The sequence below is a fragment of the Anolis sagrei genome, chromosome 5, assembly GCF_037176765.1.
Source record: "Anolis sagrei isolate rAnoSag1 chromosome 5, rAnoSag1.mat, whole genome shotgun sequence".
NCBI classification, from domain to species: domain Eukaryota; kingdom Metazoa; phylum Chordata; class Lepidosauria; order Squamata; family Dactyloidae; genus Anolis; species Anolis sagrei.
In genome coordinates, this window is record NC_090025.1 from 197,737,212 (window position 1) to 197,759,101 (window position 21,890).

At 45.8% G+C, this 21,890-nt stretch overlaps 1 protein-coding gene across 1 annotated transcript in view; it reads right to left on the reverse strand.

Annotated features, from left to right (window-relative positions):
* TYMP (thymidine phosphorylase) overlaps positions 1 to 9,568 on the reverse strand; it is a 37,385-nt gene extending 27,817 nt beyond the window's left edge. Inside the window, exons 1-2 of the mRNA XM_067469396.1 lie at positions 9,346 to 9,568; positions 5,140 to 5,301 (exon numbers count right to left, since the gene is read on the reverse strand). Of these exons, the coding sequence (XP_067325497.1) occupies positions 5,140 to 5,290 (151 nt within the window). The 5' untranslated portion in view covers positions 5,291 to 5,301; positions 9,346 to 9,568. The remainder of the gene's footprint in view (positions 1 to 5,139; positions 5,302 to 9,345) is intronic.
* Between the last annotated feature and the right edge of the window lie 12,322 nt (positions 9,569 to 21,890).

The following is a 21,890-nucleotide window of genomic DNA, read 5'->3' on the forward strand; positions in this document are numbered from 1 at the left end:
CCATTGATAAATACTATAATAATACCCCAAAAAAACCCCACTTTATTGATATTCTGTCCTATCTCCCCAGAGGGACTTGTGGTGAATTCCAAACATAAAAGGCAAACATTCAATCTATATAAATAAAAATGTAATGTTTGTTTGTGGACTTAACATAACTCAAAAACCACCGGACGAATTGACACCAAATTTGAACACAAGACACCTCTCAGGCCAACGACTGTCCATCACTCCTAAACACACACATACACATGCACACAAAACCCCAGCGGAACAGACTTAAAAACCCCAAAAATACACCATATATACATATACAAATATACTCATATACATGCACACACATTCACACACACACACACACAGTATATATATATATATATATATATATATATATATATATATATATATAGGTTAAAAGGTAAAGGTTGTCCGCTGACATTAAGTCCAGTCATGTCTGACTCTGGGGTGTGGTGCTCATCTCCATTTCTAAGCCGAAGAGCCGGCGTTGTCCGTAGACACCTCCAAGGTCATGTGGCCGGCATGACTGCGTGGAGCGCCATTACCTTCCCGCTGGAGCGGTACCTATTGATCTACTCACATTTTGCATGTTTCCGAACTGCTAGGTTGGCAGAAGCTAGGGCTGACAGCGGCAGCTCACGCTGCTCCCCGGAATCGAAACTGCGACCTTTCGATCAACAAGCTCAGCAGCTCAGCGCTTTAACCCACTGCGCCACCGGGGGCTCCACAAACAGTATATATGCACAAACAAACTCACATACATATAGATACACACACATATACATATCCACATACATCTTCTTAGGTGATCCCTTGTAGTCCGAGGATGATGGTCCTCCAAGGTCGGTGTTCTGTCGGTGCGTCGATAGGTGACTGTGGAGCCCTGTTCTTGACCTGCATCTTCTCCCGCAGTGAGGGCATCAGTTTCCAGGTGGAAGGTGGTCCTGGTCGGGGTTGGCTTGACGTGCCTTCCTCTTGGCACCTTTCTCTCTTTCGCCCTCCATTCGTGCCTCTTCAAATTCTGCAGCACTGCTGGTCACAGCTGACCTCCAGCTGGAGTGCTCAAGGGCCAGGGCTTACATACATACATACATACACACAAATATGCATATAGACAAGAAAACACATTTACACAATATGCATGTACATGCATAAACACACATATATACACACACATATATACACTCATATATATATATATATATATATATATATATATATATATATATGTACAGTATATTCTGGCGTATAAGACTACTTTTTTAACCCAAGAAAATCTTCTCAAAAGTCAGGGGTCGTCTTATACGCGGGTGTAGTCTTATGCATGGGAGTCGTCTTAACTCTATATTTTAACTGGAAAAGTTGGGGATCGTCTTATACGCCCAATCGTCTTATATGCCGGAATATACGGTATATATATGCACACACACACACACATATATATATACACACAAGCACACATATATACACAAATATAAGTTAGAGTATGTTGAGGTATATTGTGTGTTTTAAATGTAATTCTTGTATTGCCAATTTGGATGCCACTTAGAATGTAATGCTATACTGAAGTGTTTATTTTGAGGCTGTGATTGAGTGACCTTAAGCACGGCTGGCGGGGACGAGAGATAGGGCCTTCTCGGTGGTGGCTCCTCGGCTGTGGAACGCCCTTCCTACGGACATTAGACTATTACCATCTCTAATGGTATTCCGCAAAAAAGTGAAGACCTGGCTGTTTGAGCAGGCATTCGAATAATTAGTGCAATGATTGGTAATGAACACAGGAATAGAACAATGGATGACGAATCTGGATTATGGTTTTGATGATGAGACGATAGTGATTGGTTACTGTAGTAATTGTCTAATTTATGTAATGTGTTAAGTTGTTAAATGTTTTTATACTGTTGCATTGAATTTTTGCTGCTTTATTGGTTGTGAATAAGTAAAGTAAATAATAATAATAATAATAATAATAATATTAAGATAAGCTCTCTGCTGCTGCTGAGAAAATTTAGGGAGTTAACCGTTTTGGAGCAGCAGAGCTAAGCAGCTGCAAAGAACTGTTTTGACTTTCAGTTTTCCTGTGGTTTTCCTCTGTATCGCTCGCTGTAGATGGACGTGTTTTAGATGTGCTTCGCAAACTGAGTTTTCTTTGTAACCAGACGTCTCCAGAGTCCATGATTTTACAGAATCTGGTGTTTTCAGAGCTGTATCTAGCATTTGCTTCTGTCAAGTTGCTCCTTAGCTTGACAACATACACACACAAAGCACATATACACAGACAGCAACGTGTGGCAGGGGATGGCTAGTACCCAATAAAATGAGAGAGACTGGCCTGGTGAGCTATGCCAACCATTATTAATAACCAAAGTTCCAGATTTAAAACTCAGCAGTGAAGTGAAGACAAAGGACAGTGGTGTTTCTATTGCATCTTGGCCATGAGGTGATGCTTGAGAGCTCCTGCTCCAAAATTTATTTATTTATTTATTTATTTATTTAGTACACTTGTATACCGCTAATATCTCAGCCTAAAACGGCGACTCATTGCAGTTTACAACATTTAAAAACAACAATTGCAATTAAAAATATAAAACACATACATACAAAGTTTACAGTATTGGGCCACCAATACAGACCAATGCGTCTCTTAAATTAAAATCATAATCCAAATTCGTTGTCTGTGATTGCCGGTCCTAGATCGAGAGCTTCATCGCATCGGGTTAGCCGAATGCTTGCTCAAACATCCATGTTTTCAGTTTTTTCCGAAATACTATCAGCGAGGAGGCTGATCTTATCTCTATAGGGAGGGCATTCCAAAGCCGCGGGGCCACCACAGAAAAGGTCCTATCTCTCGTTCCCGCGAGCCGCACCTGTGAAGCAGGCGGGATGGAGAGAAGGGCCTCTCCCGAAGATCTTAGGGTCCTGGTGGGCTGATAGGTCGAGATACGTTCGGATAGATATGTTGGGCCAGAACCGTTTAGGGCTTTAAAGGCCAATGCCAGCGCTTTGAATTGGGCCCGGTAGCTGATCGGCAGCCAGTGGAGCTGGTACAGCAGAGGAGTTGTATGCTCCCTGCGCCCTGCTCCTGTTAGTACCATGGCTGCCGCCCGTTGGACTAGTTGGAGCTTCCGAGCCGTCTTCAAAGGCAACCCCACGTAGAGAGCGTTGCAGTAGTCAAGGCGGGATGTAACCAGAGCGTGGACTACCGTGGCCAAGTCAGACTTCCCAAGGTACGGTCGCAGTTGGCGCACGAGTCTTAACTGTGCGAATGCTCCCCTGGTCACCGCCGAAACCTGGGGATCCAGGCTCAGCGATGAGTCCAGGATCACACCCAAACTGCGAACCTGTGTCTTCAGGGGGAGTGCGACCCCGTCTAACACAGGCTGTAACCCTATACCCTGTTCGGCCCTGCGACTGACCAGGAGTACCTCTGTCTTGTCTGGATTCAATTTCAATTTGTTCGCACCCATCCAGACCGTCACAGCAGCCAAGCACCGGTTCAGGACTTCGACAGCCTCCTTAGTAGCAGGTGGGAAGGAGTGACAGAGTTGGACATCATCTGCGTACAGTTGACACCGCACCCCGAAACTCCGGATGATCTCACCCAGCGGCTTCATGTAGATGTTAAACAACATGGGGGACAGTATTGAACCCTGAGGAACCCCACAAGACAACGGCTGTGGGGTAGAACAGGAGTTCCCCAGTAACACCTTCTGAGACCGGCCCTCGAGGAATGACTGGAGCCACTGCAAAGCAGTACCTCCGAGACCTATTCCCGCGAGACGTCCCAGAAGGATACCATGGTCGACGGTATCGAAGGCCGCTGAGAGGTCCAGCAGCACCAACAGGGACACACTCCCCCTGTCGAGCTCCCGACGGAGATCATCCACTAAGGCGACCAAGGCTGTCTCGGTACCATGCCCCGGCCTAAAGCCAGACTGTGCCAGATCCAGATAATCCGTGTCTACCAAGAATGCCTGGAGTTGTGAGGCCACCACACGTTCCATGACTTTGCCCAAAAAGGGGAGATTGGAAACAGGCCGATAGTTGACGAATTGAGTGGGGTCCAGTGATGGTTTCTTCAACAGCGGTTTTATCACAGCTTGCTTTAAGCTGGCTGGAATTTTGCCTTCCCGAAGGGAGGCATTAACCACCACCTTAACCCACTCGGCCAATCCCCCTCTGGCCTCCTTTAGAAGCCAGGATGGGCAGGGGTCTAGGATGCATGTGGTAGCTCTCATTCCTCCGAGCACCTTGTCCACATCCTCGGTTTGAACTAATTGAAATGAATCCAACAAAATTGGACAAGCAGATGCTCGTGTTACATCCTCAGAGACTGCCGTTAATATGGTGTCCAGTCCAGAGCGGATCAAAGCGACTTTGTCTGTAAAGAACTGAGCAAAGGCTTCACAGCGAGCTGCCGCGTCATCAGGGCACCCATCCTGCATGGTGGGTTTTAACAGGCCTCTGACAACTCGGAACAGTTCAGCCGGACGGTTCTTTGCAGACGCAATAGTGGCCGCAAAGAAAGTTTTCTTTGCGGCTCTTATTGCCGCGGCATATGACCTTAAAAAGGATACAAACCGTGTTCAATTTGGCTCGCTCGGATCCGAACGCCACACGCCCTCTAGTTCCCTCTTCTTTCGCTTCAACGCTGCCAGCTCCTCAGTAAACCAAGGGGCTGGTTTAGTTCGGCTACTTGAGAGGGGACGTTCTGGAGCGATCGTGTCTATTGCCCTGGTCATCTCCCCATTCCAGAGAGCGACCAGGGCATCAACAGGATCACCAACCGAGGTGGCGGGGAATTCCCCAAGAGCCATTAGGAATCCCTCCGGATCCATGAGCCTCCTGGGGCGGACAAGCATAAGAGAGCATGTGCTCTGCACAACAGGTTTTAAACAAATTAGAAATAGAAATATTGTAGATGAATAAATAATAAATATCAGGGTTTTGGTTTTATTTGCCTAAGGGTAGTAATACTAAAGGGGATTATTGGTAGCATCACTGCCGAAAGAGGATAATTAGAAGGTATGTTTTCCACCCCAATTGCTCCTCGTTTTAGGACTTATGCTTCTAGCCTCATCCCATCCCCTCTACAGATGCCCTGCCATTGATTGTCCTCACCAATTTGCACATCTCGCAACTCTCCTTGGGTCACAGCTTTCACAAAATAGCCAATTTCCTCCTCCTGCAGCTTCTTGCCATCTCGCTTCTTCTGGATGATGTCCAGTATGCTGGGTTGGCTGCTGCTCACACTGGGGTGCATGGGGTCCATAGGGCCGCATTCTGCAATGGCAAGATGACACATCAACAACATAGTGGACTGCAAACCCCAGCAGTTCCTGGTCAGTGCGAGAATTTTGGGATTTGCAGTCCACTGATATCTGGAAGTCTTAAAACAAAGATTGTTATTGAGCCACGGTAACCCCCCACCCCCAAAGATTTACAGTTCACCAAGTGCTCAGAAATAAATATTACATTTTTCCTTTAAAAAAACCCCTTTCCAGATTTGCGCAGGCTCAAGGCATCAGAAGATCAAGACCAAACCAGACTCCAAGCAGAGGCACAACACCCTTGCTCAGATGATTCATTGGAACTTGTGCCACAAACACCATCTGCCTGCCACAAAGAATGGGTGGGAATGATGTCGAGCACCCCCTCCCCCCAAAAAAATAAGGGATAGTGACTTATAGTTCTGCAAAGGACAAAAGTACCAGACTGCACAATAGGGGTTAAGTCTTGGTCAGTTTGTCAAGGCCTTAACAACAATGAGGACCCCATGAAAATTTGGAAATGGCTAGACCTTGGGGTCTCTGCCTCTCTCTCTCGAGAGAGAGAGAGAGCTGTAGTTTTCCAAGGACCATGGGACCGGCTCCCATCCCAGCGCTGCAGGGCTTTGTGCCCTGGCCCATTGGAACTCCATAGACTCCCTTTGGTGGCTTTTTGAATTCTGCTACATTCCTGGACTTCACTCTCTTCAAGGACTCGCTCTCTCCCCATGAACTTTCTCCAAGACAACTTATGAATTCATGCTGTGTCCTGATATCGTCTGCTTTTTATAATTGGTATTATTAATCTCTCTCTGTGTATAATTCCTATATGTACGGGAACCCCCTGGCCTTCAGAAACAAAAGACTGAAACCTTCCCCTCTGCTTTTGTTTACTTAGCATTAACCTCAGGCTGCCATCATTGTTCTCCTGTCTCACAGCCAGGAAGGATCAGGACACATGTTGACCCTTTGTCTCACAAGAGCACATGGCATTCCTTTGTTTAAGGACCCCTTTCCCAGATTCCTTTGTGCTCCCTCATCCCGCCTCCATTTCTCCTGATTGGCTGTCGCCACCAGGCGGCAGAGGTCTCCCCATTGGTTCCTACGGACCACGGGAGCCCATCGCCCAATCATGGCAGGGAACAACAGGGAAGCTGGGGCGGGGAGTTTGAACTCTGCAAATTTGAATTTACTTTAAATATGACTGCTTTGGTGTAATCTCCTCATGCTTAGCTTGGCGAATGATTGCAGCTTTGCATCCGGTTTCAGCTGAATCGCATTAAACTTCGATGGCTTTTCTTCAACTGGTGAGACTTTTCATTGGGAAATCAGGGAAAAATATGGGATGCTTCTCTGTCTCACCAGGGAAAAAAGAACTCTTTGATGAGTCTAATTGGTCTCTGCCTCCTGGCAAACCCCCCTAAATTTTAGCTCTATAACAGGATCACAAGCTGGGAAAAGTTACAGAAAATGAGCACGCCAAACTCCTCTGGGACTTCCGGATTCAGACAGACAGAGTTTTGGAGCAAAAGACTCCTGACCTCACGATCGTGTTAAAAAACAAAGTATGGATCGTCGATGTCACAATCCCAGGCAACAGCAGGATTGCAGAGAAACAGCTGGAAAAGCTGACATGATATGAGGATTTAAAAATCGAACTGCAAAGACTCTGTCACAAATCAGTAAAGGTAGTCCCAGCGGTGATCGGCACACTGGGTGCAGTGCCTCAAGACCTTGGCCTGCACTTAAACACAATCAGCGCTGACAAAATTATCATCTGCCAACTGCAGAAGGCCACCTTACTGGGATCTGCACGCATTATTCGCTGATACATCACACAATCCTAGACACTTGGGAAGGGTCCAACGTGTGATCCAATTCAACAGCCAGCAAAGTGTCGTCTTGGACTCATATTGTTGTGTTTCAAATAATAATAATAATAATAATAATAATAATAATAATAGCAACTGGAAAAGCTGACACAATGCTACTATTTAAAGATCGAACTGCAAAGACTCTGTCACAAGCCAGTCAAGGGGGTCCCAGCAGTGACTGGCACACTGGGTGCAGTGCCTCAAGACTTTGGCCTGCACTTAAAAACAATCGGCGCTGACAAAATCACCATCTGCCAACTGCAAAAGGCCACCTTACTGGGATCTGCACGCATTATTCGCCGATACATCCCACTGTCCTAGACATTTGGGAAGGGTCCGACGTGTGATCCAATTCAACAGCCAGCAGAGTGTCTGCTGTGGACTCATCTTGTTGTGTTTCAAATAATAATAATAATAATAATAATAATAATAATAATAGTAACTGGAAAACCTGACACGATATGAGGATTTAAAAATCGAACTGCAAAGACTCTGTCACAAGCCAGTTAAGGGGGTCCCAGTGGTGATTGGCACATTGGGTGCAGTGCCTCAAGACCTTGGCCTGCACTTAAAAACAATCGGCGCTGACAAAATCACCATCTGCCAGCTGCAAAAGGCCACCCTACTTGGATTTGCACGCATTATTCGCCGATACATCCCACTGTCCTAGACACTTGGGAAGGGTTCAACGTGTGATACAATTCAACAGCCAGCAGAGTGGACTCATCTTGTTGTGTTTCAAATAAATAAATAAATAATATAATATAATATAATATAATATAATAATAATAATAGCAACTGGAAACGCTGACACAATGCTAGGATTTAAAAATCGAACTGCAAAGACTCTGGCACAAGCCAGTCAAGGGGGTCCCAGTGGTGATTGGCACACTGGGTGCAGTGCCTCAAGACCTTGGCCTGCACTTAAGCACAATTGGTGCTAACAAAATCACCATCTGCCAGCTGCAAAAGGCCACCCTACTTGGATCTGCACACATTATTTGCTGATAAATTACACAGTCCTAGCCTAGGCACTTGGGAAGAGTCCGACATGTGATCTAATACAACAGCCAACAGAGTGATCTTGTTTGCTGTGCACTCATCTTGTTATATATCAAACAAGAATGTATAATATACATAGCTGTCCCCACCACGTGTTGCTGTGGCCCAGTCTGTGTATATGTGTTTTGTGTGTGTATATATTTGTATACATGTATATAGAATCATAGAATCATAGAATCAAAGAGTTGGAAGAGACCTCATGGGCCATCCAGTCCAACCCCATTCTGCCAAGAAGCAGGAATATTGCACTCAAATCACCCCTGACAGATGGCCATCCAGCCTCTGTTTAAAAGCTTCCAAAGAAGGAGCCTCCACCACAATCCCTCCGGGATAGAGAGTTCCACTGCTGAACGGCTCTCACAGTCAGGAAGTTCTTCCTCATGTTCAGATGGAATCTCCTCTTTTGTAGTTTGAAGCCATTGTTCCATTGCGTCCTAGTCTCCAAGGAAGCAGAAAACAAGCTTGCTCCCTCCTCCTCCCTGTGGCTTCCTCTCACATATTTATACATGGCTATCATATCTCCTCTCAGCCTTCTCTTCTTCAGGCTAAACATGCCCAGCTCCTTAAGCCGCTCCTCATAGGGCTTGATCTCCAGACCCCTGATCATTTTAGTCGCCCTCCTCTGGACACTTTCCAGCTTGTCAATATCTTTCTTGAATTGTGGTGCCCAGAATTGGACACAATATTCCAGGTGTGGTCTAACCAAAGCAGAATAGAGCATGGGGAGCATGACTTCCTTAGATCTAGACACTAGGCGCCTATTGATGCAGGCCAAAATCCCATTGGCTTTTTTTGCTGCCATATATGTGTGTGTGTGTGGTTTTGTGCAGGCATTGTAATGTATTTTTTGTTTTTTGGCACTTTAAGTCTCTTCTTGTCGTTTTTCAGTGTTTTAATGAGTGATGGTAACTCCTTGGATTAGTAGGTGTCTTGTGTCCAAATTTGGTGACAATTCGCCCAGTGGTTTTTGAGTTATGTTAATCCCACAAACGAACATTACATTTTTATTTATATAGATAATAGTAATGATAGCAATGTAGAGCTCCTATAAAATGTGTAACATGGAATTGTATGACAAAATCCTCTAAAGAAACTTTTGAAAAATCCTTTGTCTGCAGACTTACCAGAAGATGCTGGGAATTGACTAGTGGCCCTCTCTCCAAACTGGGAGGCTACTGGTGGAAGGAGGCCCAATGGGCACCAGGATGGAAAAGGCACGTCTCCTTTCTTCCCTCTTTCTCCCCTTGCTTCCTTCCTTCCTTCTGTCTCTCCATTGCTCTTTCAACTCTCCCCATTGGCCTCATTCCCAGCTTATCAAACACACCCCCATCCCTCCCAGTTCACTGGAGGACAAACCAGTTGTGACATGGAGACTCTTTGCCAACCCTTACCACCCAAATGAGTAAATAAAGCACGGCATGGGAATAAGCTCTGCTGATTTTGCACCGAAGACTTCCAAAAGTCCCAAAATTCACGCCAATCCAACTATCAATCTTAACAGATCTTCACAGATTAGAGAGATGACGGACCAAAACTAACACAAGGAAGTTAAACTTAGGCAGAAAAAAGGGAAATGCAAAGAGACAGAATGGGCACCACAATTCAAGAGAGAGATTGACAAGCTGGAATGTGTCCAGAGGAGGGCGACTAAAATGATCAAGGGTCTGGAGAACAAGCCCTATGAGGAGCGGCTGAAGGAGCTGGGCATGTTTAGCCTGAAGAAGAGAAGGCTGAGAGGAGATATGATAGCCATGTATCAATATGTGAGAGGAAGCCACAGGGAGGAGGGAGCAAGCTTGTTTTCTGCTTCCCTGGAGACTAGGACGCAAGGGAACAATGGCTTCAAACTACAAGAGAGGAGATTCCATCTGAACATGAGGAAGAACTTCCTGACTGTGAGAACCGTTCAGCAGTGGAACTCTCTGCCTCGGAGTGTGGTGGAGGCTCCTTCTTTGGAAGCTTTTAAGCAGAGGCTGGATGGCCATCTGTCAGGGGTGATTTGAATGCAATATTCCTGCTTCTTGGCAGAATGGGGTTGGACTGGATGGCCCAGGAGGTCTCTTCCAACTCTTTGATTCTATGATTCTATGAACATGAGGAAGAACTTCCTGACTGTGAGAGCCGTTCAGCAGTGGAACTCTCTGCCCCGGAGGGAGTGTGGTGGAGGCTCCTTCTTTGGAAGCTTTGAAGCAGAGGCTGGATCGCCATCTGTCAGGGGTGATTTGAATGCAATATTCCTGCTTCTTGGCAGAATGGGGTTGGACTGGATGGCCCAGGAGGTCTCTTCCAACTCTTGGATTCTAGGATTCTATGATTCTATGAACATGAGGAAGAACTTCCTGACTGTGAGAGCCGTTCAGCAGTGGAACTCTCTGCCTCGGAGTGTGGTGGAGGCTCCTTCTTTGGAAGCTTTTAAGCAGAGGCTGGATGGCCATCTGTCAGGGGTGATTTGAATGCAATATTCCTACTTCTTGGCAGAATGGGGTTGGAATGGATGGCCCAGGAGGTCTCTTCCAACTCTTTGATTCTATGATTCTATGAATTTCTGGCTCGACAGCAGGACATGTGAAAAAGTTAAACATGAGCCAACAATGTCATGCAGTGGCAAAAAATGCCAACGGGATTTTGTCCTGCATCAAGAGGAGTCTAGTGTCTGGATCCAGGGAAGTCATGCTTTCCATGCTCTATTCTGCCTTGGTTAGACCACATCTGGAATATTAGATCGTTCGGTTCCCTCTAGCTACCGCCCAGTCTCGAACCTTCTGTTTCTGGGCAAGGTGGTTGAGAGGGCAGCAGCAGAACAGTTGCAGCAGTTCCTCAATGACACAGCCGGACTCGATCCCTTCCAGTCCAGCTTCCGTAGTGGGCACAGGACGGAGACTGTGCTAGTTGGCATCACATATCAGCTTCTTACTTACTTTACTTAGGCGATCCCTCGCTTTCCGAGGATGATTGTCTTCCAACATTCTTGTGGGTCCGTATGTGGCTGTGGAGCCCTATTCTTGCTCTGCATCTTCTTCCGCAGTGAGGGCATTGGTTTCCAGGTGGAAAGCGGTCTCGGTCGGGGTTGGCTTGACACGCCTTCCTCTTGGCACATTTGTCTTTTTCACCCTCCACCCGTGCCTCCTCAAATTCGGCAGCACTGCTGGTCACAGCTGACCTCCAGCTGGAGCGGTCAAGGGCCAGGGCTTCCCAGTTCTCACTGTCTATGCCAGAGTTTTTGAGGTTGTCTTTGAGCCCGTCTTTCCTGTTTTTCCTCTTGGCATGTTTCTCTCTTTCGCCCTCCACCCGTGCCTCCTCAAATTCGGCAGCACTGCTGGTCACAGCTGACCTCCAGCTGGAGCGGTCAAGGGCCAGGGCTTCCCAGTTCTCAGTGTCTATGCCAGAGTTTTTGAGGTTGTCTTTGAGCCCATCTTTCCTGTTTTTCCTCTCGGCATGTTTCTCTCTTTCGCCCTCCACCCGTGCCTCCTCAAATTCGGCAGCACTGCTGGTCACAGCTGACCTCCAGCTGGAGCGGTCAAGGGCCAGGGCTTCCCAGTTCTCACTGTCTATGCCACAGTTTTTAAGGTTGGCTTTGAGCCCGTCTTTCAATCTCTTTTCCTGTCCTCCAACGTTTCGTTTTCCGTTCTCGAGTTCGGAGTAGAGCAGCTGCTTTGGGAGACGGTGGTCGGGCATCCGGACAACATGGCCGGTCCAGCGGAGTTGGTGGTGGAGGACCACCGCTTTAATGCTGGTGGTCTTTGCTTCTTCCAGCACGCTGACGTTTGTCCGCTTGTCTTCCCAAGAGATTTGCAGGATTTTCCGGAGACAGCGCTGATGGAATCGTTCCAGGAGTTGCATGTGACGTCTGTAGACAGTCCACGTCTCACAGGCATATAGCAGGGTTGGGAGGGGAATAGCTTTATAAACAAGCACCTTGGTATCTCTACAGATGTCCCGGTCCTCAAACACTCTCTGCTTCATTCGGACAGATCAGCTTCACTGCCAGATGGATCAAGGCGGATCAGCACTGCTCATGTTATTGGACCTCACAGCAGCATTTGATATGGTTGATCACAATCTGGTAACGCACCACCTAGCCATGACTGGGGTTAGGAGAATACCCCTTAAATGGGTGTCCTGCTTCCTCCAGCATCGGGGACAGTGTGTGGTGAGGGGAGGGATGGTTTCCGTGACGTCTCCTCTAGTATGCGGGGAGCTATTCTCTCTCCTCTATTATTTAACATCTATATGCGACCGCTTGCTCAACTGGTGGGAAGCTTTGGGCTTGAGTGCCACCAGTACACTGATGGCATTCAGCTCATTCTGAGGATGGAGGGCCGGCCGGACTCTGTACCTGAAAATTTCCATCAGTGCCTTGAGGCCGTGACTGGATGGTTGCGTGCCAACAGGTTGAGGGTGAATCCAGCGAAGACGGAGATCCTTTGGCTGGGCTGTCCGGGTAGGAGGGAGATCCAGCTGCCTACCCTGGATGGTGAGACACTATGTCCGTCACCTTCTGTAAAGAGTCTTGGGGTCTTATTGGGTCTCTGAGGATGCTTGCCATAGATGCAGGCGAAACGTCAGGAGAGAATGCCTCTAGAACATAACCATATAGCCCAGAAAACCTACAACAACCCAGATTTTTTTCCTGATGAGCAGCTAGTTCTGACTGTGCCCTCTTTAATACAACCAAGACACCATGTGTTTTGGATTTCAACCCAACAGTTGCAGAACCTACTTGACAGCCTCCATTGCATATTCAATCTGGTGAATTCGGCCCTGGGGACTCCAAACAGGGACGTCATTATCATACTGTGTGACGATGTGTAAATTTTATTCCTTTGGTTATGGGTAGTTTAGACAGTGGTTTAGGGATGGTAAGTATGGGAGATTATGTTTTGTTGGAGATGGTGGCTTGGCGTTAGCTGAGTTGCCATAGCAACAGGGGCGGAGCCAACTGCCTCTTCACGAGGCAGCTGTTTTAAAAAGAGTCAGTAAGCCAGTGAGCTACTGAGAGGACTGAGTCTCTGGGTGGAGATTCAGGGAATGTGTCTGTAGCCGGTGTGCTATAGGAAAGACTGAATCTCTGGGTGGAGATTCAGGGAATCAATTGATGACCAAAGTGGCTACAGAGAAGGACCCGGTAGTGATAGAGCTACAGGGGGTTGTTGATTCTGAGTTAAGAATCAAGGTTTAGCTGGGTTTGAGCCTGCTGTGCCTGCTGTGAAACGTTTTGAAGTCTGTGCCTGAGATTACTCATGAAACCTTACCAATGTAACCATCAAGATTTGTGCCTCTTGTGAAGAAACAGTTAAACATATTATACCCCTGTTAAAATAAACTTGTTACTGTTTTCCTCAAGCCTTGCCTGATACAGTTTCTCCTAAGTTGAACAGCCTGCATAAGTAAAGTCAAGCCAAGAAAGTAAAAGCTACGCTATCAAATGAATAAAGCCTTCTGTAATCAACAGTCCCTTTATAAAATAGCTCCTAGGTTGATATTGATCGTTGCCCAGCTTCCCTCACAGATTAGGTGGCAGTGGGTGTCTTACCACGCGCATCTTTACATACTGGTTACGGAACCAGCCATGCCAGCCAAAGTGGCACCGAACTGCATTCATTCTCCTTAAGGACCAGCATGAGTTGGAAATGACTCAAAAGCAACAACAGAACATCTCCACGCCCCTTTCCAGGGAAGTCAGTCAGGGTCTCTGAAAAGGAGTTCGGAGGAGAGCCATTGGGGCGCCGGCCACCTCTCTCCAGGCCACATTCTTTTAAAACAGTTCCCTGTCCATCCCTTTTGAGAGACGTCCAGAGAAGAAGCCCCCTCCACCTCTTTGGGCCACTGGAAACCTTGCCAAAGCGCTCTCCCAATGCTCAACCAAAACCTGCCCTCCACCCTCTTCTCCCCAAACCGAATACGCCTGGTTCCTCCTGTCTCTCCTCACCTGCCTTTGCCATCACGGGGATCTCCAGCAGCGTGGCACAGACTTGCAGAGTCACAATAAAAAATTTTGAAAGCCCTGCACTTGCCGAACCTTGCCCTCTTGGCACAGGGAAACATTTCGAGGAAACTGGCTGGGCATCCAACCAAGAGGTTTTGCAAGAGGAAGGTTGTTTGCTACCCTTTGTGGTGCGGACTTTCTGCAAGGATCTAAGGATTGCCATGTCGAATCAGCCCAGCTCTGTCTCCACCCTGGACTCAATCCCACGGACCAGCTGAACAGGTTTCAAGCTTCCTTCTTAGAAACGTTTTATATGCTTTCCTCACCTGTTTAGACTTCACATTTTACAAGTTGGTCGGGTTGACCTCTTCCCATGTGGGGTGCGGCATACATACAGGAAGAGTCAAACAATACAGCAGTGTTTCTCAACCTTCTGAATGCCGCGACCCCTTAATCCAGTTCCTCCTGTTGTGGTGAACCGCAACCATAACATTATTTTCATTGCTACTTCATAACTGTAGTTTTGCTACTGTTATGAATTGTCATGTCAATATATGATAAGCAGGATGTATTTTCATTTACTGGATCAAATTGGGCACAAATATCCGATAAGCTCAAATCTGAATACTGGTGGGGTGTTGGGGGGGGGTGATTTTGTCATTTGGGAGTTGTATTTGTTGGGAGTTATAGTTCACCTACAATCAAAGAGCATTCTGAACTCCACTAATGATGGAATAGAACCAAACTTGGGACACAGCACTCCCATGACCAACAGAAAATATGGGAAAGGTTTGATGGGCATTGACCTTGAGTTTAGGAGTTGTAGTTCACCTACATCCAAAGAGCACTGTAGACTCAAACAATGATGGACCTGGACCAAACTTGGCAAGGATACTCAATATGTCCAAATGTGAATACTGGTGGAGTTTGGGGAAAATAGACCTTGACATTTAGGTGTTGTAGTTGCTGGGAGTTACAGTTGACCCACAATTAAAGAGCATTCTGACCCCACCAACGAAAGAATTGCACCTAATTTCCCACACAGAGATCCCCATGACCAACAAAGAATACTGTTTCCTGATGGTCTTTGGTGACCCCTCTGCCACCTCCTCACGACCCCCCGAGGGGTCCCAACCCCCAGGTTGAGAAACACTGCAATATAGCTTTGTCCCCAAGTTTTTAAACCATTGGTTCCCAACCTTCGGGCCTCCAGGTGTTTGGGGCTTCCAAATCATAGAATCATAGAGTTGGAAGAGACCTCCTGGGCCATCCAGTCCAACCCCATTCTGCCATCCAGCCTCTGTTTAAAAGCTTCCAAAGAAGGAGCCTCCACCACACCACAAATGAATGAATGTACAATAAACCCTTGACTTGACCAATTTTTGAACAATGCCCCCAGAAGCACTTTATTTCATTCATCAGTGCAATCAACCCAACTTTAACCTCCAGATCCCCTATCCAGACATATTAGATTGCAGTCCCACCCAGTGTTTTAAATTTTTAATCCCATTTGAATTGGCCTTGTTCACAGTGTTGATATCGGCGGTGACCCCCCCCCCCCCCCGGACTCTCTAAAACATGGTTCAAAACCAAGGAATTTGTAGTTCTCCCAAGGACACCAGGGTACTCATTATGCACAGAGCATTTATATATATATATAGATGGGAAGCCACCTTTTCGTGACCCCAGCATGACAAACCAAGGAATTTGTAGTTCTCCCAAGGACACCAGGGTACTCATTATGCACAGAACATTTATATATATATAGATGGGAAGCCACCTTTTCGTGACCCCAGCATGACAAACCAAGGAATTTGTAGTTCTCCCAAGGACACCAGGGTACTCATTATGCACAGAACATTTATATATATATAGATGGGAAGCCACCTTTTCGTGACCCCAGCATGACAAACCAAGGAATTTGTAGTTCTCCCAAGGACACCAGGGTACTCATTATGCACAGAACATTTATATATATATAGATGGGAAGCCACCTTTTCGTGACCCCAGCATGACAAACCAAGGAATTTGTAGTTCTCCCAAGGACACCAGGGTACTCATTATGCACAGAGCATTTATATATATATAGATGGGAAGCCACCTTTTCGTGACCCCAGCATGACAAACCAAGGAATTTGTAGTTCTCCCAAGAACACCAGGGTACTCATTATGCACAGAACATTTATATATATATAGATGGGAAGCCACCTTTTCGTGACCCCAGCATGACAAACCAAGGAATTTGTAGTTCTCCCAAGGACACCAGGGTACTCATTATGCACAGAACATTTATATATATATAGATGGGAAGCCACCTTTTCGTGACCCCAGCATGACAAACCAAGGAATTTGTAGTTCTCCCAAGGACACCAGGGTACTCATTATGCACAGAGCATTTATATATATATAGATGGGAAGCCACCTTTTCGTGACCCCAGCATGACAAACCAAGGAATTTGTAGTTCTCCCAAGGACACCAGGGTACTCATTATGCACAGAACATTTATATATATATAGATGGGAAGCCACCTTTTCGTGACCCCAGCATGACAAACCAAGGAATTTGTAGTTCTCCCAAGGACACCAGGGTACTCATTATGCACAGAACATTTATATATATATAGATGGGAAGCCACCTTTTCGTGACCCCAGCATGACAAACCAAGGAATTTGTAGTTCTCCCAAGGACACCAGGGTACTCATTATGCACAGAGCATTTATATATATATAGATGGGAAGCCACCTTTTCGTGACCCCAGCATGACAAACCAAGGAATTTGTAGTTCTCCCAAGAACACCAGGGTACTCATTATGCACAGAGCATTTATATATAGAGAGATGGGAAGCCACCTTTTCGTGACCCCAGCATGACAAACCAAGGAATTTGTAGTTCTCCCAAGGACACCAGGGTACTCATTATGCACAGAGCATTTATATATATAGAGATGGGAAGCCACCTTTTCGTGACCCCAGCATGACAAACCAAGGAATTTGTAGTTCTCCCAAGGACACCAGGGTACTCACTATGCACAGAGCATTTATATATATATAGATGGGAAGCCACCTTTTCGTGACCCCAGCATGACAAACCAAGGAATTTGTAGTTCTCCCAAGGACACCAGGGTACTCATTATGCACAGAGCATTTATATATATATAGATGGGAAGCCACCTTTTCGTGACCCCAGCATGACAAACCAAGGAATTTGTAGTTCTCCCAAGAACACCAGGGTACTCATTATGCACAGAGCATTTATATATAGAGAGATGGGAAGCCACCTTTTCGTGACCCCAGCATGACAAACCAAGGAATTTGTAGTTCTCCCAAGGACACCAGGGTACTCATTATGCACAGAGCATTTATATATATAGAGATGGGAAGCCACCTTTTCGTGACCCCAGCATGACAAACCAAGGAATTTGTAGTTCTCCCAAGGACACCAGGGTACTCATTATGCACAGAGCATTTATATAGAGAGAGATGGGAAGCCACCTTTTCGTGACCCCAGCATGACAAACTCTTGGGAAATTCCTTCCTATTTCCTGAAATGAATTCCCCATTGACCTAAGGACTAATGATCCCATAATCCCCTATCTTTCCCCCATGTGGGAACCTAAGGCTCTTTCCATGGCCCCATGGCCCCACATGGCAATGCCCCTGTAATCCACACTTTATGGACTTTTCTATGAACTTTTAGAAACTTTTTCTTCCCTAAACCTCATGGATTTCCACTATGATTTTTAGACCTTTAATGAACTCTTGGTGGGTGGGATGGGTTGATATGAATTCCTTTCCCTCTTTATGAATGTATGCCGTATGAACTCCATATATGTGTCTATATAAAATACTAGCTGTCCCCTCCCACGCGTTGCTGTGGCCCAGTCTGTCGATCTGGAAAATAAAGTAATGAGAAAGTGTTGGTTTCTAATAGATGTAATGTCTTTATGTTTGTGGGCAAGCAATATTTCTTGTTGTTTCTTTGTCAGTGTTGATGTCAAGATTGTCTGGTTTGCCCACCCTGGAACATGCAAGATATCATTGTCCTTCTTTAAGGGTCCCTTTCAAATCTATGATATTATATCTGTGTGTATGTGAATCCTATCTATCTATCTATCTATCTATCTATCTATCTATCTATCTCTATCTATCTATCTATCTATCTATCTATCTATCTATCTATCTATATCAATGGCTGGATGGCTCTTTGTCAGAAGGACTTTGATTATGTTTCCTTGCCCTGATGAAGGGAGTTGGATTGGATGGTTTTAAGTATTTTCTGTTGGTCATGGGGGTTCTGTGTGGGAAGTTTGCCCCAATTCTGTTGTTTGTGGGGTTCAGAATGCTCTTTGATTGTAGGTGAACTGTGAATCCCAGTGGCTACAATTCCCAAATGTCAAGGTCTATTTCCCCCCAACTCCATCTGTGTTCATATTTGGGCATATGAGGTGCTCATGCCAAGTTTGGTCCAGATCCATCATTGTTTGAGTCCACAGTGCTCTCTGGATGTAGGTGAACTACAACTCCCAAACTCAAGGTCAATGCCCACCAAACCCTTTCACTATTTTCTGTTGGTCATGGGAGTTCTGTGTGCCACGTTTAGTTCAATTCCATCATTAGTGGAGTTCAGATTTCTCTTTGATTGTAGGTGAACTATAAATCCCAGCAACTACAACTCCCAAATGACAAAATCATAATTTTTGAGTGATGGTCACTCGTGTTGTGAGACGTTTTGTTGTCAAATTTGGTGTGATTTCGTTCATTGGTTCTTTTGTTTTTAGGGTACTCATTATGCACAAAGCATATATATATATATATATATATATATATATATATATATGGGAAGCCACCTTTTCGTGACCCCAGCATGACAAACTCTTGGGAAATTCCTTCCTATTTCCTGAGATGAATTCCTCATTGATCTAAGGACTCCAACAAAAGACTTATTGCATGACAATAACAATGGTGCCTCCTGAGTCTCGGAGCATGGCCACTCAGGAAGGCACCCCCTGGTGAACTTGATCATTCATCAACAGTGGGGCATCATGCCTTCAGGGAAGATCCAGATGCTCCATTCGTCTCACCCATTGTCTTTGCATCCTCGGCTGATACCAATGCATAGATAGCATCATTTGATCCCATATCTTGTACTAGTGATTATCAAGGCTTGGCAAGCCGCACCAGCCACTTTTGTATATCTCACTCCTCAAGACAATACAAGGCCAGCTTGAGGAATCTTCGGATTATCGCCGGCAATTGGACAAACATTAAGCAACATCAATCCACTCATTTTCCTCTCGGTTCTTTGTTTCCCGCTTGTACCGCCTCCTCGCTCCTCATTGGCTGAGAAGCTGAAGCAGTACTAGCTCTCCTATTGGCTTGTTGTTGTTGTTCATTCGTTCAGTCGTCTCCGACTCTTCGTGACCTCATGGACCAGCCTACGCCAGAGCTCCCTGTCGGCCGTTACCACCCCCAGCTCCCTCAAGGTCAGTCCAGTCACTTCAAGGATGCCATCCATCCATCTTGCCCTTGGTCGGCCCCTCTTCCTTTTGCCTTCCACTTTCCCCAGCATAATTGTCTTCTCTAGGCTTTCCTGTCTCCTCATGCCTATTGGCTTAGGTACACCTAAGCCAGCTGTGACTCCCCTCCAGCTGATGATTCTAACCAATCAGAGTGAAGCCTGCGAGGGGGCCGGGGGGGGGGACATTTGGATTTGACAGTTCTATTTCTCTATAAAAATACACTGTTTTGCCTTGTATGGTATGTCTGCTTGACGAATGATTGCGGTATGACATCCTTTCCAGCTGGATCGCAATAAAACAACTCAGTGGCTTTTCTTCAACTTGATGAGACTTTTATTGGGAAAAATTAGGGAAAATTAGGTAACGGACTCTCCTTCTCGGTCTGGCTGGTTTCTGCTTCCTGGCAAAGACCTCTAAATTCCTGCTCGATATCAGTATCTGACCTTTGTTAAATGTTATGATTTTGTATTGTTGATGTGTTATTTATAATTGGTTTCTGTATTGTATTTCTATTTTTATTTTTTACATACTATTGTAGTGTTTTCTTATATGGATGTGTTGTGTTGTTGGGCTTGGCCTCATGTAAGCCGCCCCGAGTCCCCGTGGGGAGATGGTGGCGGGGTATAAATAATAATAATAATAATAATAATAATTATTATTATTATTATTATTATTATTATTAACTCCCAGAAATCCCAGCCAGCTTACCAGCAATTTGCAATTTGTTTCATATTGTTTCATATTCAGAACATATTGTAAGGAACAAAAATAACTTTCTGGCCTTGCATACCACATTTTAGTGCAAATATTAAGACACAAATAGTGTTCATAGCTGTTAGAAACTGTGGGATCTGAATTCCAAAACACCCCCAGTGGTCTCTGGACCATCCTCCAAAATATTGGGTTCCGTAACAAATTTTTGAACATCCAGTTGCTCCTCCATGATGACTGATAGCAACAGTCTTGGACAGCAATGGTTCCCAAAGTGACCCATTTAAGGTGGAATCAGGCGTCAAACAGGGATGTGTTATTATTGCCCCAACCTTATTTTCCATCTTTATCGCTATGATACTTCATCTTGGGTTGTTGTAGGTTTTTCCGGGCTATATGGCCATGGTCTGGAGGCATTTTCTTCTGACGTTTCGCCTGCACCTATGGCAAGCATCCTCAGAAGTAGTGAGGTTTGTTGGAACTAAGAAAAAGGGGTTTATATATCTGTGGAAAGTGGAAGGCAAAAGGAAGAGGGGCCGACCAAGGGCAAGATGGATGAATGACATTCTTGAAGTGACTGGACTGACCTTGAAGGAGACCCTGGGGGTGGTGACGGCCGACAGGGAGCTCTGGCGTGGCTGGTCCATGAGGTCACGAAGAATCGGAGACGACTGAACGAATGAACAACAAATATCTGGGACTTTTGTCTGCTGGAGCTAGGTGTGAATGTTTCAACTGACCACCTTGATTAGCATTTAATGGCTTGGAAGTGCCTGGGGGGAATCTTTTGTTGAGAGTGATTTGATGTGCCTGATTGTTTACTCTCTGTTGTTTTGCTGTTGTAATTTTAGAGTTTTTTAATACTGGTAGCCAGATTTTGTTCATTTTCATGGTTTTCTCCTTTCTGTTGAAATTGTCCACATGCTTGTGGATTTCATTGGCTTCTCTGTGTAGTCTGACATGGTGGTTGTGAGAGCGGTCCAGCATTTCTGTGTCCTCAAATAATATGCTGTGTCCAGGTTGGTTCGTCAGGTGCTCTGCTATGGCTGACTTCTCTGGTTGAAGGAGTCAGAGAGGAGCGGCTGAAAGAGCTGGGCATGTTGAGCCTGCAGAAGTGAAGGCTGAGAGGAGACATTATGAGGACCAGGGATCAAGAGGAGAGGGGAAGTCACAGGGAGGAAGGAGCAGGCTTGTGTTCTGCTGCCCTGAAGACTAGGACGCAATGGAACAAGGGCTTCAAACAACAGGAAAGGAGACTCCACCTGAACACTAAGAAGAACTGTGAGAGAGAGCTGTTCAGCAGAAAAAGGGGTTTATATATCAGTGGAATGACCAGGGTTCCAACAGACCTCACTACCTCTGAGGATGCTTGCCATAGATGCAGGCGAAACGTCAGGAGAGAATGCCTCTAGAACATGGCCATATAGCCCGAAAAAACCCACAACAACCCATACTGGGAGTTGTAGTTTGACAAGGTCTGGTTCCTTCTCAGTGGAGGAGTATTGATTCGTCA